The sequence below is a fragment of the Sceloporus undulatus genome, chromosome 2, assembly GCF_019175285.1.
Source record: "Sceloporus undulatus isolate JIND9_A2432 ecotype Alabama chromosome 2, SceUnd_v1.1, whole genome shotgun sequence".
Lineage (NCBI taxonomy): Eukaryota > Metazoa > Chordata > Lepidosauria > Squamata > Phrynosomatidae > Sceloporus > Sceloporus undulatus.
In genome coordinates, this window is record NC_056523.1 from 165,838,751 (window position 1) to 165,863,533 (window position 24,783).

Sequence of the window (24,783 nt, forward strand, 5' to 3'; positions counted from 1 at the left end):
TTCTTTTAACATAATTATTGTTCTTTTAGCTTTTTCTTTCTTTATTTGGTAGGCCAGTAATTTCCCTGCTTTATTTGCCGACTCAAAGAATCTTTGTTTTGCAAATTTCATTTTTTTCTCCAATTGTTCAGTCATAAAGCTCTTTATTTGGGCTTGAATGAATTTTATTTCCGTTTGAATCTCCAAATCATTCGGATTTATCTTAAAAACTTTTTCTTTCTCTTTCAATTTCTCATTCAAATTTCCCCATTTTTCGTTTCTTTCTTTTTTAATCTCAGTCACCTTTTTAATTAGCCAGCCCCTCAACACTGCTTTATGAGCATCCCAAACTATTGGAAGATTAGTACCTTTATCTAAGTTGTTTTTAAAGTATTCTCTGATATTCTGTTTTAGTTGTGACACCAATTTTTCATCTTTTAATAGATTATTATCTAATTTCCAATTAAATTCTTTAGTCCCTATTTTCAGATCCACCTTCACCGGATTATGGTCCGACCATATCCTGGGGAGGATTTCCGCTTTATGTATCATTGTGAGCAAATGTACAGATGTCAGAATCAAATCAATTCTCGACCACGTTTTATGTGGGTTCGAGAAAAAAGTAAAGTCCTTGTTCCTACCATTTTTAATCCTCCAAGCGTCTTCTATTACCAAAGTTTCTTTTAGTTCAAAAAATTCCTTTGGAAGTTTTCCTTGACCTTTCTTAATTTTCTTCTCTGAAAATTTGTCTATTTCTGGTTCTATTACCCCGTTCCAATCCCCGAGCATTATTATCGATTCGAATTCTAACTCTAATATTTTTTGCCTTAATTTTTTATAAAATTTATTTTTATTTTCCAATGGGCCATACACCCCTACAATCATACTCTTTAGACCTTTGTAAATAATTTCGATTATTATAAAGTGTCCCTCCGAATCATTATATATCTCTCTCGCATCAATTTTAGAGTTAACATAAATTGTTAATCATGGAAGGTCCCTTTGCAAACTGACTCACACAGCTAGCTCTTTGCATGCCAATAATAATAATATTGATAATCATGGAAGGTCCCTTTGCAAACTGATTCACACTCACACAGCTAGCCAAAAACGTCCCCCCCCCGGCCCAGAGGCCTACCTTTGGTCCTCTCCTCTCCCTTTGGCTGCTGCTGCGGCTGCCGCTTTTGTTGCTGCTGCAGCTGCCGCTTTTGTTGCAGCTGCTGCGGCAGGAGCTGCCCGGTGCCCTCCTCCACCTGCCACCTCAGTCCTTCGCCGCTCGCCGGCCCAGGAAGTAAACAGAGGAGAGCTGCTCCTCTTTAACCTGGGCAGCCAATGGGGGCAGAGAGCTGGAACAGCCCCGCCCCCTGCCAGCAGTCATAGACTCCTGAAGCAGGGGGCGGGCTGTTCCGCTATTGGCCAGCCTGCCAGCCAATAGTAGGTGCTTCTCCAGCGCGCCCAGGAAAATTAAATACTGTGAGTGTGGGCACACTGGAGCACCTACCAAACTGCGGTGGCGGCGGCAGCCAGAGGAGCAGCCACAGGCAGGCCACCACACTGCGACAGCTGCATTGGTGGTGGTGGCGGCCACAAGAGCGGCCAAAGGCGCCGCCATAGCGGTGCAATAAAAAAGCCCAGGGGCAGGGGCAAACCGTACCGTGACCTTGCAGACGGTCCAAAAGTGGGAAATTCCCCCCCCCGCCGGGTTATGGCGACCCTATCTATACTTCCCAGGTTAATGTTCTTATTTATAAATCTACCTATTATAATTGGAGAAAGAATACTAAAGGAGTGGGAGAAATCAATTGTTAGTTTTATTTGGAGAGGGAAAAGATCAAGAATTCAAAAGTGCATATTAAAAAAACAAAAACTTGCAGGGGGGTGTGCACTGCCAGACCTGAATCTGTATTATAAGGCATGTGCTATTATTTGGGTCCAAGAATGGCTAACTTTGGAAAATAAGCATTTATTACATTTAGAAGCATTCAGTAATAGATTCGGCTGGCACGCATATGCATGGTATAAAAAGTATAATGTAAATAAAGAATTTTATAACCATTCAATTAGAAAAGCCCTATCAAAGACATGGGAAAATGTAAAAAGTAAATTTTACTTTGGGATACCTTCCTGGGTTTCTACACAGGAGGTTTTCTTTGGTAGATGGAAGGGAGATATAGAATGGATTAGATACAAGGATATATTAAAAGAAAACTGTAAAGACAGGCAGGAATTAATTACGAGAGAAGAATTAAAACTGAAAGGTAAAAAAGTAAGTTGGTTTGGTTATTTACAAATTAAGCAAAAGTATAAGGAAGACCTAGCCAAGGAGGCTTTTGAAAAAGAAAAAAATGAATTGGACAAAATCATTTGGGCAAGTGACAAGGGAAAAATATTCAAATTGTGTAAGTTGTTTTTGTGTAGAGATCTGGAACAAGAAACAATACATATATGACAAAATGGGCGGAAGAGATTGGCCGTGACATCCCACTAGAATACTGGGAAACATCTTGGGAGAAATCCAACAAATTTACAGCCTCACAGGACTTAATAGAAAATTATATAAAGGTCATAAATAGGTGGTATTACACACCGGTGAAGATTGCTAAAATATACAGATTAAAAGACAGTAATTGTTGGAAATGCCAAAAAGAAAGAGGCTCCTATATACATATGTGGTGGGCATGCCCAAAAATTAAGAATTTTTGGTCAAGTATACATAAATCCATTAAGCAGATGTTAAACATTGATTTTCCATTTGTGCCAGAACTATATTTACTAAACATGACCTCGGTAATAGATACCATACATGAAAGACATTATTGGAAGATAATTTTAAATTTAGTAACATGCGCAAGGATTTTATTAGCTAAAAGCTGGAGATCAATATATATACCTATTTTGAATGAATGGCTAGTTAAAGTGTTGGAAGTTAAAGATATCAATGATAAATCTAAAGAGAAGACAGAAAAAAAATGGGACCCAATCAAAAAATACCTAGCAATAAGATGGGATATGAAAGAAGAAATGTTATAAGGTACTCTATTACCGTTAAATGGATATATTAAGGAGGAGTGATTATTTTTTACAAACTTTATACAGTAATGTTTGGAACAGCAATAAAGAATGAATATGTCATATTAGGAATCATAAGACAAGCGGATTAAATAGTATGTAAATGATATTCAAAACAATTCTTGGGGAGCAATAATGTTATTATAATTTACAAACACAGAAGACTGCTGATGATTACAGAATTGCATGGATGTACAGTACATACTTTAAATGAAAAGGTACAGTGCTTTGTTTATTTGTTTTTTCTTTATAATAATAAAGATAAATATTACACTGTTGTTGTCTTCTTTGGGCCTGCAGTGGTTCCCATATAGCAGTACTTCTCAAATAGTGGGGTGCTCCATAAAGGGGGGCTCGTTTGACCTCGGCAAATACTATTTACAGTCGCGCGGGGGGTGCGAAATGTTTTCTTCTTCCTAGGGGGGGCATGACAGAAAATAATTGAGAAGCACTGCCATATAGTCATGTACGGTAACACCACACCTGCTTGTATCCATTTTGTTCCAGGTTTCTTTTTTGTTTGGGGGGGGGGGCAATATACAGTCTTCCTTTATCCCATGCAAGCCAGTGGAGAATCAGTTTGACTTTTACTTGTAACTTACAGAAGGAAACATCAGTAATTGAATTTATGTTTTAATAACCTGTATCCAGCAACCTGTTACAATTAACCCTTGATGACTTCTGGAATATTTTATAGCCCCATGTGTGGGAGGGTGAGAAGTGCTCCCCACAATACAAAACTACAACAACTACCACAGCCAGGATACACGCAATCACATAAGGCAAAACATTTGTTCTGAGTTAACGGCAGACCTCCTTTGGGAGGGTGGGACACAATTCTAGCCTTTAAAATGTTAATTGCATTGTAACTCAGTTATAACTTGTTCAAGGCTGATTTTATTACACTTTGTACCACATTTCTTATGTTGTTGTCTTACGTTGCTCAAATCGTTTTGACTTACGGCAACCCTAAGGAGATTTCTTCAGAGGGGGTTTGCCACTGCTGTTCTGTGAGGCTGAGAGTGTGTGACTTGACCAAGGTCACCCCAGTGGGTTTCATAGTTCGAACCCCAGTCTCCAGAGTCGCAGTCCAGCACTCCCATCACGACGCCACAATATTCGGTGACTCTGGGCAAGAAGCCACACTCTCTCAGCCTCAGAGGGTGGCAATGGCAAAACCCCTCTGAAGAAACTGGCCAAGAAAACCCCATGGCAGGGTCTCCATGAGTCGTAAACGCCTTGTAGGCACGCAACAACAACGGGGCAGAAGCCAAAGGATGAGGCCCGAAGCTGGTGGAACTCCTGGCGGCTCTGGAATGCTCCGCAAAGCAAGGAGGAAGTGCAACGCCTGGCCAAGCCGCCATTTTGTTTCGCAGAGGGAAGAGGAGGAGGAGGATGCCCCTTCGGCGCTTTCGGCCCCCCGCGGCCTCGTCGTTTTGGGCTCTGCTGCTGGCGCTGTTGGCCAAAGCCCCGCCCACAGTCCTCTGCGCAAATAACGCATCACACGGTGAGAGCCGCGCAGTTAGCGCCCAGGCACAGCCTGGGGAGGGAGTGCGCATGCGCGTGGGAAGAAAATTCATCAGAACTACTAGTCCCAGCAGCCCCTGCGCCCAAGCTGTGTGGAAATGGCAAAGAGCCGGTGCTCGCCTGGGATGGCCGACAAAAGGAGAAAAACAGCGACTTGGGAAAAGGCTCAGGCTGCTGCCACTCTGGAAGAATAATGCCATTTCACACCGCTTTAACTGCCGCGGCTCCATGCTATGTAATCATGGGGCTTGTAGTTCTGTGAGGAGAAGACTTTAAATCCAAAACACACTGCAGAAATAATCTATTTTATGGCCGCTTTAACTGCCCTGGCTCAGCGTTAGGGAATCTGGGAACTGTAGTTTGTTGTGGCACCAGAGCGCTCTCTGACAGAGAAGGGCTAAATGTCTCACAAAACTACAGTTCCCAGAATTCCCCAGCACTGAGCCAAGGAAGTTAAAGCAGTCCCAAACTGGATTATTTTTGCAGTGCATTTTGGAACTAAATGCCTCACAAAACTACATATTTCTGAATTCTGTTGCACTGAGGCTGCATCCGCATTGCGTAAATAACCTGGTTTGATACCACTTTAACTGCTGTAGCTAAATGCTGTGGGATTCTGGGTATTGTAGTTTGTTGTGGAACCAAGGCTCTGTGACAGAGAAGGCTAAATAGCTCACAGTGTGTTCACCGTGCTGTAAGGTTTTCGTGAAACTCGTGAAAATGTAATCTAAGATTTGCAGATATTTACATCTGTCTAAGAGGGGACTTTGGGCCGTCAAAAGCATTATATGCCACAACAAATAACCTTTAAAAAGCCCAAAGACAGTTGTTCCTGAGCAGCCTGGTAGTGTATGAGAGCCAAGACACTCGGTTGTTTTGGGCATGACAGGCTGACCTAGGCTACATCTGTACTGCAAAATTAATGCAGTTTGAATCCCGCTAACTAGCGTGGCTCAGTGCTATGGAATTCTGGGGACTGTAGTTTTGTGATGCATTTAGCCTTCTCTGTCAGAGAGCTCTGTGCTACAACAAACTATAAATCCCAGGATTCCATTGAGCCATGGAAGTTAACATGGTGTGAAACCGGATTATTTCTGCAGTGTAGACCCTCTTGATGAGATCATTACAATCTACTCCCAAATGGTTGTGTGTTTGGTCCCCTCCCTTCTCCTAATTACTGTTTTCCCTTAGGGAAAGTGGCATCTCACTTGCATCCCTCCTGGCCATCCCCTACATCTGGTCACCCCAGGCTGTCCGGATGGCTTTCCAGACATTTTTAAAAGCTCAAATACATGTGTACAGCATGCCAAGTGATAGAATTCAAAGACATAGCCGTGTTAGTCTGCAGAATCTGTATGTAGAGAGATCTTGTACTACCTTTGAGACTCACTGAAAGAAAGAAGTTGGAAGCATGAGCTTTCCAAGACCAAACTCTACTTCCTCAGACGCGTTTGGAGCACCCAAATGCATCTGAGGAACTAGACTTTAGTCTTGGAAAGCTTGTGCTGCCAACCTTCTTTCTTTCACTTAGTCTCTAAGATGCTGCAAGATCTCTCTCTACATACCAAGTGAGATGACACACACAGTATGATGAAGAGCAGACAATGAAATTATTGCAGCTTCACCAGAGGAGAATGTTAGAAAACAAAAGCTCACTATCTCAGGGACTGGGAGAAGATGAAGGTCATGATCTGTAGGCTAGGGGCATTTTGCAGACGAAGGGCCTACGCTGAAAAGGCCCATAATCTTTCAGCTCCTAGTGTGTGTTGTGTGCCTTTAAGTTGTTTCCAAATTATAGCAACCCTAGAGTGAACCTCTCATGGGATTTTGGGCCCTGGTGGCACAGTGCTTGAATGCCTGTACTGCAGCCACTCACTAACCATAAGGTTGTGAGTTCAATCCCAGTGAAAGGGATCAAGCTCGACTCAGGCTTGCATCCTTCTGAGGTTGCTAAAATGAATACCCAGCTTGTTGGGGGCAATTAACTTACACTTTGTAAACCACTTAGGGAGTGCTTAAATGCACTGATAAGCAGTATAGAAATGACCTTGCTATTGCTATTTTCTTGGCAAGTTTCTTCAGAAGGGGTATGCCATTGCTATTCTCTAAGACTGAGAGACTGTTACTTGTCCAAGATCAAGTGGATATCAAAGCAGGAGTTTGAACCTTTTTCTCCAGTCATAGTCCAATGCTCAAAACACTATGCCATGCTGGCTCAGCCCCCAATAATTAGCAGACTTGCAAAGACACAACTGAGGAAGCAGCTGGAGAAAAAGTTCCCAACAAAGTGGGTGCATCTATCTGTAGGAAAACCAACCAACAATATTCAAAGGCATAGCTGTGTTAGTCTGGAAAATCAATCTGCAAAGGGATCTTGTAGCACCTTTGAAACTAACAAAGAAAGAAGCTGGTAGCATGAGCTTTCCTTAGACTTGAGCCTCCTTCCTCAAAGGCATGTTTGGAGACGAGAGCCCAAGAGACAGAATTGTATGAGCCATTCATGTGTGAGAATGTCAATTCAGATTCAAAATCTTGTATGTATGGAGATGAAGTACCAAGTACAGTTTTAACCTGGTTGTTGGGTAACAAAGTCAGAAAAAAGCTATTATTTACAGCAAAGGAGAGTAGGTAACTACAACGAGTGTGGGAAACGGATGTGATAAATGGGGGTTAGACAGTGTTGGTATGTAGAGTACACATGGATAATGGCACACTACACACATTTCAACACTATCCAACCCCCATCCACATGAGGGCACCCTTGACCCATTCATCACATCCCTCTCTGTTTTCTTCACTGCATTCCAACACTCATTCATATGGTTATATATTCTCCTTGGACCATGGACCATAATTAAAACTGTACCTGCTACCTCATCTCCATACATACAAGGTTTTGACTTTGGATTGACATTCTCATATATAAATGGCTTATATAGTGTAGCGGGTGACCCCAAACCCACGAACCCGAAGGCCCGTGGCCTGCCAGAGGACAAGCAGAGTCAAGGAGACCGAACTGGCTAGAATAAAAAACACTTTATTGTCTGCGCAGGGCAGCAGCACACCGAAGTAGGTGTCACCAAGGCTGCAGCACCAATGGCTTCTTGTCACCCCCCTTTTATGCCCTTCGCAGAGGGCTGTTTTCTAAACAACAAGCGATTGGTTGCGTTCACTGTTCACTCAATGGCCCTCTATTTTCTTCTTGGCATTACATACAGAGATAGCTAGCTACTGCAAAAGAGATACTTAGCTGAGCTAGGCTCTTCAAGGCCGCTGGTTAAACACAGGCCATTGTATTCAGAGCCCTCCAGAGGAAGGAGGGGGTGATTATGTGAGTGCGTATACTACTGCCACACGCAGAAAGAAAGGGTAGGGGCCAACACAGCCCATTTGCACTTTACTCTGTAGGCTCAATCTATGGGCCTTCTGTAACTATTGATTCTATTGCAAAGCAAAGTACAGAAGCAAGAAAGCATTATTATTATTGTGTCCCTATCAATAGGTTTGTCTCTGGACTCTACTCCAAACATGCATCTGAGGAAGTAGGCTGAAGTCTAGGAAAGCTCAGGCGACCAGCTTGTTTCTTTCAGTTAGGTCCAGTACGCACTGCAGAAATAATCCCACTTGAGGCTGCTTTAACTGCCCTGGCTCAATGCTAGGGAATTCTGGGAACTGTAGTTTTGTGAGACATTTAGCTTTCTCTGTCAAAGAGCTCTGGTGCCACTATAAGCTACAGTTCCCAGGATTCCCTAGCTCTGAGCCAGGGCAGTTAAAGCGGTCTCAAACTGGATTTTTTCTGCAGTGTGTTTTGGACCTTAGTCTCAAAGGTGCTACAAGATCCCTTTGCAAAGCAACATAATGTATTCTAGGGTAAACGTTTCTCCTCTCCTACACTTATTACTCCCACTAACATTATTTGAAGCGGAAGTCTTTTGTTTCAGCAACAAAAAGATTTTGGACGCCTAAAAAATAGTGTCAAGACTTTTCAAATGCAATATAAAGGATCCTTTAGGCAGATCTGTTCAGTGGTAACTAAGCTCCATTCATAGGATCTCGTTCAACAATACATATTATCAAGTTTCTTATTTCTATCCTGCCTCTCTTTATGAGATCCAAGGCACCGTGTGTGTGTGCGCACTTTCAAGTCATTTCTAACTTATGGCGACCCTAAGGTGAACTAACTGCATAGTTTACTTGATAAGTTTCTTAAGCATGGGTTTGCCATAGTCATCCTCCAAGGCTGAGAGAGTGTGACTTGCCAAAGGTCACCCACTGGATTTTATGGCCAAACCAGGATTAGAACCATGTCCAAACCACTGCACAACAAGCTTAAAAACACTACAGTAAAAAAAATCATAAGTTAAATTGCAATTAAATTAACTTTGCTAATGCTATTGGCAGAATAACTCCTAGATTTTGAAATATGTACTTGAAGTGTAGGGATGCATAAATCCACCAAACAGTGATACCTTTATTAGCCAACCAAAATGCACAATATACTTGTTGCATGCTTTTGAAGCTCCACTGGCATACAAAGAGGCCTGTGGCCTCACAGGAATGGAGACAGATTGGATTGCAATTTGCAAGAGATGAGTCCTTGTTGAGTAAATTTTCTGACTTTGAAAATCTCCCATGTGCTAGATAGCCAGGAGGAGGAGGAGCCAGCCTGCAAAAGATGCCCATGCCCTCTCCACACCATCTTAACTAAGGACAGAACAACAGAAGGCAAACATCTTACTACATCTCCAATTTTTCTCCTGTTTGGTTTATAACATCTTGCCTGATGAAGAAGCCAGTGGAGTTTCGAAAGCTTGCAACAAGTAGATTGTGCATTTCGGTTGGCCAATAAAGGTATCACTGTTTGTGGATTTTTGTTTGAATTTGCTAAATGGCTAACACAGCTACCCCTGCATGTTTTATAAGGATGCATGTTTTATTGACATTTATTATCACGTGGGACTTTCAAATAATGAGAATATTTTAGCCAATATTAAGTATGCATTGTTGTTGTGTGTCTCCAAGTTGTTTCTGACTTGTAGTCACCCTATGACAACAGGATTTTGTTGGTAAGATTTCTTCAGAGGGGGTTTGTCTTTGTCTTCCTCTGAGGCTGAGAGAGTGTGACTTGCCCAAAGTGGCCAAGTGGTGATTTGAACCCTGGTCTTGTCATCCACTGCTCAAGCCACTACACCATGCTAGCTCTTAAGCATGCATAAGCCCCATTAGTTATCCAGTTGGGAATAAATTTATAATAAGCCTATTAACATTTAAATTAAACTAATTAATGTTTTATACTGTATTATTTCAGATATGAGGGCTTTAAAGGGTCACAGAGTCCATCAGGCCTGTGTGACATCTTCAATACAAAGTGATCCAGTTAAAATCAGTAGATCTCAGGATGAAATGTGTTGTTGTTAAATGTTGACCCTTGTTTCAGAAACACTGTACTTAAAAACATAAAAAAGATGCACCTCACAGTTATAACCTTTTTCTTCCAGAATGTGGAAAACGAATAATTGACAATGAGATAGAAACAGGCACTCGCATTATAGGTGGCCATGATGCTCAGCCTGGAGCATGGCCCTGGCAAGTTAGCCTTCAGTTTTACCGCTCTGGTGGAAGATTTGTTCATATATGTGCTGGATCTTTAATTAATAGCTACTCAGTGCTGACAGCTGCACACTGCACTAGAAAGCGGACGTATGTATTGTTCAAGTCTAGATCTTTTTCTCTCACTTGCTTGGTGTGATAAAAATATTTTCTGAAGTTGAAAAGATATTGCCTGTGAAGTTTTGAATCCAACATCTCCCTCATTGCTTTGCTTGTTCAGGAAAAGAGATGCAATTCTAGGAACTGCTACAGCAGAGGTAGGCAACCTTTTTGAGCCGGGGGCCGGGTTGCTGTCCCTCAGACAACTGGGGGGCTGAAGCCAAAAAATAAATAATTAAATAATTTTTTTAAAGAATTAAATAAATAAATAAACTGGGACAAATGTGGGACAAAATTTTCAAATGGAGGACACTTTTTTTAAAAATGGAGGACACGCAAAAATATTTGCTGATTTTTAAAAAAATGTTAATATAAATGCATGTTTCGGAGGCTTCTATAGACAGTTGCCCCCCTTGCCCGCCGCTTGCGCCCCTTGCCTGCTGCTTGCCTCCCCTTGCCCACCTCCTCCTGATAGGCCAAAGGCCCCATGCCCTCACGCGAGAGGCCAAAGGCTCCAGCGGCAATCGGCGACAGGACTGGGATGGGGCCGGTCCCAAGGCCTTGCCGGGCCGCATCCGGCCCACGGGCCGCAGGTTGCCTACCCCTGTGCTACAGTAAGAACCACAAAGCTCCACTCCCATCAGATTGTATAGGTCCAAAACACACTGCAGAAGTAATCCAGTTTGAGACCGCTTTAACTGCCCTGGCTCAGTGCTAGGGAAATCTGGGAACTGTAGTTTTGTGAGACATTTAGCTTTCTTTGTCAGAGAGCTCTGGTGCCACCATAGACTACAGTTCCCAGGATTCCCTAGCACTGAGCCAGGGCAGTTAAAGCGGTCTCAAGATGGATTACTTCTACAGTGTGTTTTGGGCCATAGTCTGAATACAAAGTTTTGTAACCTCAAAAGCCAATTGCCCAATTGTTCTGTCACACCAGTCTACATGATAATAAATCATATGTCTAGTGATCCATCTTTATTTCCATGCTGCATGCGCACCCCCTTTAGTGGGCTTTTCATGAGTCTTACACAAGTCAATCATTTTGTGAGGAGCAGTTCTAGAAACTTGCTCGGGGGAGGGGGAGATATTTTAAGTTAAAAGTTGTTTTAGGAACAGGAGATATAAAAATGTGTTGTTGCTGTTTTACATCCCCACCACCACCACCTCAGTTTGATGGCAATCCTCATGGTCACTCAGAATTCACAGGACTACTGTTAGGCAACCTGCAGCCTGTGGGCCGGATGCGGCCCGGCAAGGCCTTGGGACCGGCCCCAGCCCAATCCTGCCGCCGATTGCCGCCGATTGCCGCTGGAGCCTTTGGCCTCTCGCGTGAGGGCGTGGGGCCTTTGGCCTATTAGGAGGAGGCAGGCAAGGGAGGGCCTACCCCTGGTTAACATGATGATTAGATGATCCGCAATGCACCATGTAGTCCGCTTAGCCCTTAGGGTTGCAGAGTGAAAATAGCACTATCTTAATTTGTTGTGCAGAAGAGGAAATTTAAGCAAGTAACCAGAAACACCTGCTGAAAGTCTCTTTTCTACACTGCTGTTAAAGATACAGGGACTCTCTCCATTTTTCACTCTGGCAATCCCCAGCCCAGCCCTTATGAAGGAAGACAATGTCTTGCTTCAGTTTGCACTTAGTATACAGTACTTAGGAAAGGAAAACTGTCTTGAATCAATCTGCTTTGTATAAGGTAGACTTAGGGCATATCTGCTTTCACATCAGGTTATTCTACAGTAGAGGTAGGGAACAGAACATGTCTTACCTTACAAAGCTAATGTGTTATGCACATTAATAATCTGATTTAGTATGAATTGAACGGTTGCCATTTCAAGGCTAACAGAAAGTCCGCCATTTCTTCCTGGTGTCTATGCTGTCACAAATATAGGTTCTGTGCCTGTGCAAAGCTCCACTGGGGAAACTTTCAAAGTTATAGTTCAGATTGAAGCCCCTGCCTCACATGTGCCTGTGGAAGGGGACGTCCATCCTCGTTCCTGCTCCGTTTTTCAGCTGCCACAGTGGTAGTACCTCAGATCCAAAACACACAGCAGAAATAACCCAGTATGAGATCATTTTAACTGCCCTGGCTCAGTGCTAGGGAATCCTGGAAATTGTAGGTTATTGTGGTGCCAGAGTTCTCTGACAGAGAAAGCTAACTGGCTCACAAAACTACAGTTCCCAGAATTCCCTAGCATTGAGCCAGGACAGTTAAAGTGGTCTCAAACTGGATTATTTCTGCAGTATGTTTTGGACCACAGTGAGCTTTGCTGCTTGGAAGAGCCAGGGCGCCGGGGGGGTGGGGGGGGGAGGATGTGGATGAAAATTTTCTTAGTTTTCACCTGCTTTCTTCTTTTTGGGAGTCATACCTGCATCGCTTTAGCCTTCTCTGCAAAATATGACAGAATGGGGCTTCTAGTTTACTTCTATGGCCATTAATATTTTTGAGGAAGACTCCATGGCCCTGGACTCCATACTTAACAATACTTTACCTCATTTCCTTTAATGTATGTGCAATATAACATATGTAGAGTAATCCAGAACATCACAACTCTCCACTTGTGTTAGCAGATGACAGGACCTTGTCTGCAAATAAGGTCAGTACTCATTTTTCTAGGGTGGTTGCAACATCTGTGGCACCTTTGCTGGAGGCCTAGTGATGCATTGCCCTCTGGTCTTAGTGCTCTTCTCCCATCACAAACTTGATGTTGAACAGATTACAATTTTGGGATGTCAGTACTCTGCTTTGTGGCTGCTAAGCACCTGCTCTGCCTTTGGAATACATGTTTGCTATCTTAGCTGTATGTGGGACTGCGCAGACATCAGGAAGAGAGGCAAGTTCCTTACCTATAACTGTAGGACTTCGCATGATCCCATCACTCGTCCCACCCCTACTTTGCTCAAGGTGCCAGTTATCCTTTTGTCTCATTGTTAGCTTCCTATATAGATCAGTGGTGGCAAACCTTTTAGGGGTCAAGTGCACACATTAAAAGGCCTTCTGGCACGGGGTGTTACCTGGTGCTGGGGACGGCACTACTATTACCATGTACGGATGTGAGAGCAGGACAGTGAAGAAAGTGGATAAGAAAAAAATAGATTACTTTGAGATGTGATGCTGGAGAAGAGTGCTGGAGATACCGTGGACAGCCAAAAAGACAAACAAATGGATCAAGCCTGAAATCTCCCGGGAAGCCAAGATGATCAAAGAGAGGCTGTCTTTCTTAGGACACATCATGGGAAAGCATGACTCATTAAAAAAGACACTAATGCTAGGAAAGGTTGAGGGAAGTTGAAAAAGAGGAAGTCAGCCTGCTGGATGGATGGACTCTTTTAGGGAGGTCACAAGTATGAATCTATGGGATCTAAGGAGAGTAGTGGAAGAAAAGGAGTCTTATAGATGTCTCATCCACAGGGTTGCTATGAGTTGCAGTTGGCTTCAAGGCAGTTAACAACAAAATAAGGATAGAATTTATTGTCTTCCTTTTTAAAAATTATGTCTACTGTGGCATGCCAGGAATACTGTGTAACTTTACTTCAAACAGTAGATCGTCATGCTGTTTGAAGCAAACCCAGTCATGAACTACTCATGCACCTCCACTCATTTTCTTCAAAAGAGGTTTGCATGAGGTGGCTGCTGCTCCAAAAACATAAATGGAGAACTTCTGGTGAATGTGCAGAATTATTTTTGCCACTCTTTGGATCTTGGAGTTATTATTTGTAGTGTTGATTCAGAGGACAATCTTCCATATTATCCTTTGTTTTATTGTCCATATTTCAGTGTCTAAGAAGTGCTTTATTTAAATCTGTGAGCTCCATGTGAGCTAATTGCCATTCTCAGATCAACCTCTGGCTGAATGGTACAGACAGTAAACTGTTCATAATGCTCCTAAATTTATTGAAGATAAAAAGTTATTGAAGATGATGTGATGAGAATGTCACTTTATTATTTGTGTATGATTAGTCCTATTCAGGCTTTTTAAAAGTACATAAAATAAACACATGAGGAGTGAAAGTATTGTAGCTCTGCCTCTTTCAACTTCCTTTCCTGTCCTCGTGTGAAGTTAATTTTTGAAGCTGTCCTTGGAATCTGAAAATATGAAAAACCAGCATGCCAGATTGTGTGGAAAATCTCCACAGATAGAAGTGACCCTTTTCTCAAAGTCATTATTCATGTGAAGATAGATGTTGAAGGAATGCGGGGCTCAAGCCCACTTCTTCCTAATATGTTTATCTGCTTCCGTTATTCCTGAATAAGGCTACTGGTGCATATTTTGAATTTGCTGTTATAACGTTTACTGAGTATGTATCTCTAGATATATATGTTTTAGTTGTTGCATTGGTTGCAAAGCTGTCAACCATTGATTCTTCACAGGAATTTATTCTGCCCTAGGAACCGAAAGCTCTGGAGGGCTGCATTTGGTTACTATCATGTTTATAGATCGACACAATATACTAAAAGGAGCAAAATTAAGGCTATCAAGATCCATTTTGCCTACAACCAGGCCACCTATGACAATGATATTGCTCTGTTTCAACTAAGCAAGCCCATCGAATACAATGATTACATTCAGCCCGTCTGCTTACCTCACTCTTCTCTTTCCCTGAGTGAAGAGACTGAATGTTACATAGCAGGGTGGGGAATGAAAAAAGAGAAAGGTAAGTCATTTATTTTTCCCTTTAAACCTATGTCTTATTGAGAATGATTATTAGCTTGGTAAGCCTTGTAAGATCAGAACAATTATGTGCAGTGGGTATATTCAGAGTTATTCTGTTTATTATATACAAGGAAATCCAAGTCTGGCACTGAGTATGCATTTAATAGAAAGCTGCTCCCACACGTTTGTCTTCTTGCCATACCTGACAGTACTCCTATTCACTGAATCATTTATAAACATGAGGTCATTTATATTTTTAGAAGTATATTTGTTTATCTAAGGGACCTAAGCCATATAGGTGAAATTATTATTCCTCATTAGTTTTGCTGGGCAGTGAACTTTAAGTGGTAGCTCTTCTCTGGTGTTGCTTGGAATAACTTAGTGGTAGCAGATTTTTAGACAAGGGCATATGCCATTTCAGCTTATCATTAGTTAGCAAGCAATAAACCATTGTTTCCCCATCTTTATCTTATTTGCTGTTTTATTCCAATAGAGCATAAATTACAAATGGGCACTTGGCACTTGGGAGAGGGAGCATAGGATTTTTTATCTTCTCCTGGTGGTGGTCTACCCTTAGAAAAGAAAATATGAAAAGTATTTTCTATCAGGCTGTGGAAAGATCACAGTTGATGCTACTCCATTAAGCACAAAAGGAAGATGTGCTTAGAGAAGATGTGTCTCCACTGCATTAAAAACACTATAAGCCCCTGGAATATGGGGAAACTGCTTTAGCCATGGGGCTGGTATTGTTCATTTCTCCCACTGAAATAACTGGGGATTTTTTTAAATGGGAGAAAATGGCTGCAGGAAGAATAGAGAAGAAAGAAAAGAGCTGTGAATCCCACTAACCATTTGACTAGGGCACATTGAACACAAATGTGATGGGACAATTTACCATAGAATCATAGAGTTGGAAGAGATCACAATGGCCATCCAGTCCAACCCCCTGCCATGCAGGAACTCTCAATCAAAGCATCCCCAACAGATGGCCATCCAGCCTCCGTTTAAAGACCTCCAAGGAGGGAGACTCCACCACTCTCCGAGGGAGTGTGTTCCACTGTTGAACAGCCCTTACTGTCAGGAAGTTCTTCCTAATGTTGAGGTGGAATCTCTTTTTCTGTAGCTTGCATCCATTGCTCCGGGTCCTGTTCTCTGGAGCAGCAGAAAACAAGCTTGCTGCCTCCTCAGTATGACATCCCTTCAAATATTTAAGCAGAACTATCATATCATGTCTTGGCCTTCTCTTCTCCAGGCTAAACATCCCCAGCTCCCTAAGTCATTCCTCATGGGGCATGGTTTCCAGACCCTTCACCATTTTAGTTGCCCTCCTTTGGACACGCTCCAGTTTATCAACATCCGTTTTGAATTGTGGTGCCCAGAACTGGACACAGTATTCCAGGTGGGTCCTGACCAAAACAGAATACAGTGACACTGTTACTTCTCTTGATCTAGACACTATACTTCTGTTGATGCAGCCTAAAATTGCATTGTCCTTTTAGCTGCTGTGTCGCACTTTTGACTCATGTTCAACTTGTGGTCTACTTGGACTCCTAAATCCCTTTTACATGTAGGCATTTATCAAATGGGTTTTTTCCAGCTCAGTCCAGGGTGGCTACAAATCGAGCGATGCGGATTCACGTTGAAAGCTCCTTCCAAAATGCATCCGGGCATGATCCTTCTTTCTTTCTTTCTTTCTTTCTTTCTTTCTTTCTTTCTTTCTTTCATAAGCCTACTCTTTTTTAGGATTTCCATTTTGGTAGCCAGATCTATGTTATTTTTATGTTATTTTTTAAACATACTATGGGCAGCTGGTGAGGCACGCTTATACACAGTGATTTAAAAAGAACGGTACAAAACTGTATAAGAACAGCTTTACTTTTGCACCATTCTTTTTAAAATACTCCACACAATTTCCCTGTTTCTCTCTGTTTTATTTTTCATTCATGCTCAGTAAGGGATTCTGGAGGTGTCAAATGTTTACATTGCCTGTGAAGGCAAAGATCAATAAGATGAGAATCACCTTCTTTCCCACCTTAAACTTTATTGCATTGTTTATTACAGAAACACACCTACAACCTGATACTGAAAATCTGTGTTTCCCCAGCCCTCCTTCACCATCCTTCCAAAGCCAGTGGTGCTAGGCAGAGGGTAAGGAGAAAAAAAGGAGCTGGTCTGGTCTAAAATACTTTGTGAAAAGAAGTTTCTTTGTCAAAGACGTTGTTAACAGAGGCTGCATCCACACTGAAGAAATAACCCAGTTTAACACTGCCATGGCTCAATAGTATGGAATTCTTGCAGCTATATTTCGTTGTGGCACTGGTGCCACAACAAACTACAGCGGGCCCTTCCCTTACGCAGGGATCCGTTCACGTCCCCCCCCCCAAGCATAAGGGGAATTCCATGTATGCTCAAGCCCCATAAAAAGAATGAGGCTCGTGGCTGTGGCGCGGTGCACATGCCATTACCTCTTCCAGGGCACACTGAGCTTTCTTCTGGTGTGGCTTTCACCGTATGCTGAAAGCCGCGTCAGTCACGCACTGTACTAGGCCCAGAATAGCATTGAGCCATAGCAGTTAAATCAGCGTCAAACTGGATTATTTCTGCAATGCAGATGCAGCCTGGGGCATGCTTGTAATCTGAGATGTATAGGGGGTATCAGCATGATATATTAGATTTAGGAGCGATAGCGCCACAAGTAATGTAGTCACAAACAGCATATTTTAATATTGCTCACTTAAGAGTTTTTGATGGAAACAGCATAATTTTATATTTTTCTTACAGGTAAAGGCAGTTTTATATTACAAGAAGCTCAAGTAAAAATTATTCCGCTACATATCTGCAATAGTTTTCATTGGTATATGAGAACAGTATCAAAAAATAATTTTTGTGCTGGTTCTGAAAGTGGACATGTTGATAGTTGTCAGGTAAAGTGAAGGCAGATTTATTTCAAAACAAATTGCTAACCAAGTTTATCTTATTTCTAAGAGGTGTATGATCCAGTAACAAGTCACAGTGGCACCAAAGCAGTTAAGAAATTTGGGGGAGAGAAATGAAAATTTGAACGATCCCAGAATTTAATATGTATAAGATGTATTTGAGATCATATGTTATAAAATTCTAGTTGAGAATTGCACAACTATTTTTAATAAGTCTACACTAGACATAGGTAGTGCAATTCAAACAAAGCATGATTAGAATAAAGAGATTCTGGATTAATCAGTATTTCATCTCAAACACTCTTTCCATTATGAATCATGAGAGGAGTAACTCATACATTAGATCACAACGACAACAATTGCTAACCCTGGGAAGCCATAGCCATGGAGAATCTTGGCTGACTGAAACAGGCACTTGTTGGTATATACTGCCTATTCCCACCTGATTAAGTCCTCCTGCTAGCAGAAGATACTAAACAAATAAGGAAAGATTACTGTATTATTTGAACTGGGGCTGCTGACCAGTCAGTCCCTGATTCTCAAACCTGGTGCACATGCAATAAAACAAGAGGCTCAGTCAGTATGACATGGTAAATGTGTCATTTCTGGTTAGTTTAACTGCATCTACTGTGTGGAGCCAAGTGGGTGCAAAGGGATTGACTGAATTGGCATATAGCTCATTTAGCCAAAATTCTCCAGAAACCTGGCTTACTGAATGCAGCCTACTCTCTGCATACTAAATCTTCAGAATATAATGAACAGCACTCAGATTGTTTTCTTCATTTTGCAGGGAGACAGCGGTGGACCTCTAGTGTGCTATGTCCAAGATGAAAACAAGTTTTATCAGATAGGAATCACAAGTCATGGCTATGGTTGTGGCCGACCAAGGTTTCCAGGAATTTATGTACGTTTAGCTAAGTACACAGGTTGGCTTCGTAGCAGAACTACCACTCTCTCCATTCACCATACTCTTACCTTTCTGCCTGTGTTGTGGGTCATCTTCCATTGTACTAAAACTACCCCAAACTAGTTTTTAAACATACTGCTTTTTTAAACATCTTGCAAAATATTATTTTAAAAAATCCTTATTTTACACTATAGTAGGGTTTAGAATCTATTATTCTGTCCCCAGAGATTCACAAGTAAATATGTCATAATTTTAAAATGTAAACTGAAAGGTACTATTAAATGTTATATATATGTGTGTGTGTGTGTGTGCTCTAAATTATGTTATATTCTTCAGAATGGAATAAAAAGAAAAGACATGGTTTAAAAATGCAGTAAAATTTGATTATCTGCTTTCTAAACGATTACCTATTTCCCTCCTAATGTTTTAATATTAAATATTAAACATATTTTTAATGGAGCACATCTGTCATGTCTGAATTCAGCTTTAATATTGTTTCAGTCATTCACACCTGTTGAAAAGCACAGCCCAAGAAGGGAGAGGAAAATACTGCAATTGAAGAACTAGCCATGCAACTTTCCATCGCTGAGAAAGATTTGGCTTATGGTCTCCACCTCCATAAAGGACTTCTGACAAAAGATAGGATGCACATGATGTTGATTGTTAAGATTGTGTTTGCTAGAAATATGGCACACCTGATCAGGAAGATTTTAAATTGCATCCTCTGATGCAGTTTTGAAGAACAAGACACCAGATATTAGGGGTGATAATGTCAGTGATGCAAGAGAAACTGGATACATGATATATGAACTCACCAATGGGAAGGGGAGGAAAGGGAAGCAGCTGGAGGAATTGACCCATGGTTCAGGTATCTCTACACTGATGCACAGAGCACAGTAAATAAACAATCAGTTCTTAATATAGAAAGACAAGTTATAGGCATTACTAAAACCTGATGAGATAATTGAGGGATATAACGTATTTACTAGACCCAACAGAAGGGTGGAGGGAGAAGCAGCATTATATGTAATGGAATGTATACATCTGTGGAAATCCATGAGTAGGATGATGGACAGTAGAATGACAGTACAGTACTGGGGTAAACATTATACCAGCGGTAAACAATAGGAACAGTAATAATAATAATAATAATAATGTTTATTTATATACCGCTTTTCCAAATTAGATCAAAGCGGTGTACAACAGAAAGTACAATACAAAGTAAAAAAAACCCATAACAGGCCTCTCTCCCCCTCAAGATGGTTGGTCCTAAGGAGGCTCTTAGTCTTTCAGGCCAGGCCTCTTGCTTTCCCTCTAAGATGGTGGTCGGAAGGAGGGCTCTTGTTTTTTAGGGCCAGGCCTCTCTCTCCCAGATGGTGGTCGGAAGGAGCTTTTCTCTTACAGGCAGGCAGTTGGAGCTTGCCTGCCTCTCCCCCAAGATGGTGGCTGAAGGGAGGGCTTTTTCTTCTTTTCATGACTTGAATTCATGACTTGCCTTGCTCACAATTTCATGTTCCCAAAGACTTCTGAAGTGACAAGAGATTGATTATTATGGACATGATTGTCTTGGAGTCATTATCAAGAGAAAAACTGATTTATACTCAGAGGTGCTCTTGGGACTTTAAGAAAGCTAGTTTAATAAGCTTAAAGAAATATTGGATGAGATTCTACAGTCGGAAATACTGAAAGAGAAGGATGCTCATATTCAATGGGAGTTTCCAAAAAGTGAGATATTGAAGGTACAATTCAAACAATTTCAATAAGGAAGAAAAGTGGGAGGAAACTAAAGAAACCAGTGTACGCATAAGGAGATCTTGGGTGACCTGGGATTTAAAAGGGTGTGTAAAAGAAATGTAAAAAGGGACTAATCATCAAGGAAAAATGCAAACAGGTGGCCAATATCTGTACAGAGAAAATTAGGAAGCCTAAAGTTCAAAATGAGCTTGACCTTATAAGAGAAATTAAAAAAAATAATAATAATCTATGTTTGAAGGAAGAGGAAGAGCATGGCAAATCCAGTGTGTGGACATGGCAATAGGTGACAAAGCAGAACATCGACTTTGATTATAGCTTCTGCCAAAAGGAATACAGTGCTCAACTTGGAAAAATGCAATAAATCATGGGGGGGGGGGGGGTTCTGCTCAAAATAGCTAAAGAGAGAGTAGATGGATACCTGTTTGCTTTAAGTGAATAAACTAAATGGGGTCGGGTGAACTGCATGGAAGGTGTGACGAAAAGGGCCACACCTGCAATCTATGGTGAGTAGCATCACCATTAGAGGAGCATCTACAACTAAGCTTTCATGAGCCTGGCTAAAACTTCCTTCAACTTGCCTGGTGGTGAGGCATGATGGGAATGGTAGTCTCTCAGAACCTGGAGGACCCACCCCTGACCTAGACGGTCCCTGGCTTCCTATAAACCCTTGTCGGGTTTCTTCCCTTGCTTACACCAGAGCAGTTACACCTGGTTTTCACTACAGGTCTCTCTCCCCTTCTCACCTTCCAACCTGTGGATGTCAGAGCCCATCAGGCCTCTCCCCTTCCACTAGCCAGCATGAACCATCTCCCCTGAGACCTTTCCCATAAACTCAGAGGCCTTATGGGGCCGTTACGGAGGTGTAGTAAAGGAACTCATTGCAGCAGGTGTAATCTTGAGGAAAAGGATGCAGGTAATTGTCAGCTTGACATCAATAACTGGAAATATACTAGAAGTGACCATTAAACTGTCTGTGAGTACAGTGGTCCCTCCACATTTGCTGGGGTTAGGGGTGAAGGACCCCTGTGAATGTGGGGAAACTGCAAATAAAAATCACTCTTCTTTTTACCTAAGCAAGCACCTCTCTAGCAATCTCCAGGTCCCACAGTGCAACTCTATGGTCAACATCTGTCAAAAGTTGATAATAGAATCATGCTGGAGTGCTTACAAATACCTAGAGAGGTGTTTTCTCTAGGAACTTCTAGGTTCTCTAGCACAACTCTATGATCAACCTCTGGCAGGGTTGTCCTGCAAGACATAGATTCCTAGAGAGAAGATATCAATCAAAGCCACAAATAATCAAATCCGCAAATGTGGAGGGTCAACTGTACTTTAAAAAGAATGCTGTGACTACTAAAGCCATAATTATTTTTCTCAAAAACAAATGGCGCCAGAGTAATTTTCTGTCTTCTTTTAGAAATACAAACTTGGTTGCTTGCAATTTATGGTGATCCTAAGGGATACCTATCAGGGTTTTCTTGGCAAGATTTGTTCAGAGATGGTTTGCCTTTGTCTTTCTCTGAGGCTGAGAGAGAGTGACTTGCCCAAGGTCACCCAATGGGTTTCCATGGCTGAGCAGAGATTCAAACCATGTTCTCCAGAGTTGTAGTGCAATGCTCAAACCACTTGGTAGATGAGAGCTATTCTGTGGATGTTGTGGATGTTGATTTCAATATGGCTTTTGATATGGTTCCCCATGGACAAACTAGTAAAATGTGGGCTAAATTAAGCTACTGTTGGGTGGATTTGTAGTCGGTTGATGGGCTGAACCCCAAAAATGCTCATCACTAGTTATTCACCATCTTGCAGATAAGTGACAAATGGGATGCAGTCACTGAAGGTTTGTGCCCTGATCCCAGTCCTGTTTTTCAGCATCTTTAAGAATGAGTTGGAGGAAGGAATTCAGGTGTCCCTGCTCAAATTTGGAGATCTCACCAGTGGTAGGGATAGCCAATATGTCAAAAGATTGAAGGGTTCAAGATGATTGTAACAGATTGGAGAACTGGGCCAATACTAACAAGATTCATTTCAACAGGGATTAATGTAAGGTTCTACATTTAGGGAGGAAAAATGAGACTGATGCAAAACATTTCTAATGTGGCACAATGTGGTAATGCACAACTAAGTCCTTGGTTTTTATGCTGTTGTTTTAGATATGCTCTCCAGCACAGGTATATTTAATCTGTGACATTGAAAATGCACATAGGTAGACTCTGTTTAACTATTGATGCGTTGCAAAGGGGGTGAATATGTAAGCAGCCAAGTACAAGTTCATTTTTTCTTGCAGTGTTTAGTTTATTTGGGTTTATAACCATCATACAGATTTTTCAGCATACAGCTGAGCACAAAATATGCAGTTGGAAACTGAGAGGGAAACTAGACACACAGGCTTACCAGGTGTTTATTATGCACTTAAGTGGCAAGACAGCATACACATAAAGTAGTGCTCGGTTTCAAAACAAAGTGCCCAAACCATATTAAAACATATCATTTTCACCAGTCCTCCTCCTTTCCACCTTCATCTTCAGGGTAGGTAACACTTTGTGGTATCCTTGTATATGCCCTGGAAGTGCTCTTGTTTTTGTTTGCTTGTTCGTTTATATCCCTCTTTTCCCAGAACTGGGACCCAGAATGGCTCACAACATTAAAAGAACAATATGATTAAAAACATAAAGGTTTTAGGCCTATCCTATATCCTATGCTTCTTTTCCTGCCCCTCACTCAAGACAGGTGGCCAACAGTCCACTCAGACAAAGGTGACATACTACTCAAAAGACTGTGGTCCAAAACACTGCAGAAATCATCCAGTTTTAAACCGCTTTAACTGTCCTGGCTCAGTGCTAGGGAATTCTGGGAACTGTATTTTTGTGAGTCATTGAACCTTTTCTGTCAGAGAGAGCTCTGGTGCCACAATAAACAATTCCCAGGATTCTCTAGCACTGAGCAGCTAAAGCGGTCTCCAACTGGATTATTTCTGCAGTGTGTTTTGGGCCTGTATGGCAAGCCCTACCGACTTGCAGTGAAAAATGGACTACTGTAGTTTTAAGCTCACAAGCAATCTTGGTGAAAACAGAAGACCAATTTTTGATAGATACCAATTCTAGCATCTCAGACTTGACCTTTGTAGTGATGTAGGCAAGGAGCAAATATGCCTTATCTATGTTTTCTGTTTGCTTTTTGATGGGAGGGGGGTGTCCAAGGAAACTTTTATGCAGTTGGAACATGTGCTTTTACAAAACACTGCCATCACTGTGACTGCTACAATAAAGGAACAACAACAAAAAAGAGGAAGGCTGTGTGGGCATTTTCTGCTTATATCCCTCTAAGAGGTCCAAAACACACTGCAGAAATAATCCATTACCGCTTTCACTGCTAGGGAATCCTGGGAATAGTAGTTTATTGTGGCACCAGAGCTCTCTCAGAGAGAAGGTTAAATGTCTCACTACAGTTCCCAGTAGGTAGAGATCTTGTAGACTTCAGTGAGTCTCAAAAGGTGCTACAAGTTCCCTCTACAATTATTATTATTATTATTACCATTATATCCAAATGCACCTGAGGAAGCAGCCTTAAGCCTAGGAAAGCTCATGCTGCCAACTTTCTCTGAGTGCATCTCAAAGGAGCTAAAAGATCTATGTACTGATTCTACAGACTAACAGGGCTATATCTTTTGAATTCTACAATTCCCAGAATTCCCTAGCATTGAGCCAGAGCAGTAAAAGCGGACCCAAATGGGATTTATTTTTGCAGGGACCTTGACAAGCGACGGAAAGACCAGTTTTTTGTTTTAAAAAGCGACCGTTTATAAGTCGCTAGGTAAAAAAAAAAGTCATGAGGTAAAAAGGGGCGCGCGCGCTTTCCTCGCCGTCACGTGACGCCCAACGGCTCTCAGAGCGCGAAGGGAGGGTTCCATAATGATCATTTCTTATTTTCCTCCCAAGGACCATGCGCCCCGCCGCGGCCGCTTTGTTTTGGCTGCTGCTTATGCTGAGTGAGGCGCCACCGCCTGAAACCGCGCTTGCTGATTGGTCCACCACGCGCGGTGAGGGCGGGGACAAGGAGGCTGTGGGATGGGGCAGAAAAAGCGTCGAAGCCGCCAACACCCCCCCCCCCCCACCACCAAGGCTCCTTGAATGTTTGGCGCGTTTCAACCGTCGGGAGGCAGTGCGCATGCGCTTGGAAAGGGCCCGCCCCAACAGGAGCCTAGCAGGCAGCGCGAGGGAACTCAAAATGGCGCTTCGGGCGTTTT

General features: G+C 42.0%; 2 protein-coding genes across 3 annotated transcripts in view; both read left to right on the plus strand.

Annotated features, from left to right (window-relative positions):
• Positions 1-486: 486 nt before the first annotated feature.
• Positions 487-19,241, plus strand: LOC121920440 (transmembrane protease serine 12-like). The gene is made up of 5 exons (XM_042447579.1): positions 487-601; positions 10,041-10,275; positions 14,675-14,940; positions 17,721-17,752; positions 18,666-19,241. The coding sequence occupies exons 1-5, from the start codon at positions 487-489 to the stop codon at positions 18,903-18,905; spliced, it is 888 nt and encodes a 295-aa protein (XP_042303513.1). The 3' UTR covers positions 18,906-19,241.
• A 1,947-nt stretch (positions 19,242-21,188) lies between these two features.
• LOC121921321 (transmembrane protease serine 12-like) overlaps positions 21,189-24,783 on the plus strand; it is a 30,862-nt gene continuing 27,267 nt past the window's right edge. The window contains exon 1 of one of the 2 annotated variants that reach the window (XM_042449233.1): positions 21,189-21,450. In XM_042449233.1, the coding sequence (XP_042305167.1) occupies positions 21,381-21,450 (70 nt within the window). In that variant the 5' untranslated portion in view covers positions 21,189-21,380. Of the gene's footprint in view, positions 21,451-24,310; positions 24,577-24,783 lie in introns of those variants that run through there. The other variant, XM_042449232.1, reaches the window with a different exon arrangement.

Coding starts and splice junctions, on each gene's coding strand:
- LOC121920440 (XM_042447579.1), top strand. CDS start 487: ATGGTCCGACCATATCCTGGGGAGGATTTCCGCTTTATGTATCATTGT. Junction 10,276..14,674: donor CACTGCACTAGAAAGCGGAC/GTATGTATTGTT, acceptor ATTCTGCCCTAG/GAACCGAAAGCTCTGGAGGG. Junction 14,941..17,720: donor GGGAATGAAAAAAGAGAAAG/GTAAGTCATTTA, acceptor TTTTTCTTACAG/GTAAAGGCAGTTTTATATTA.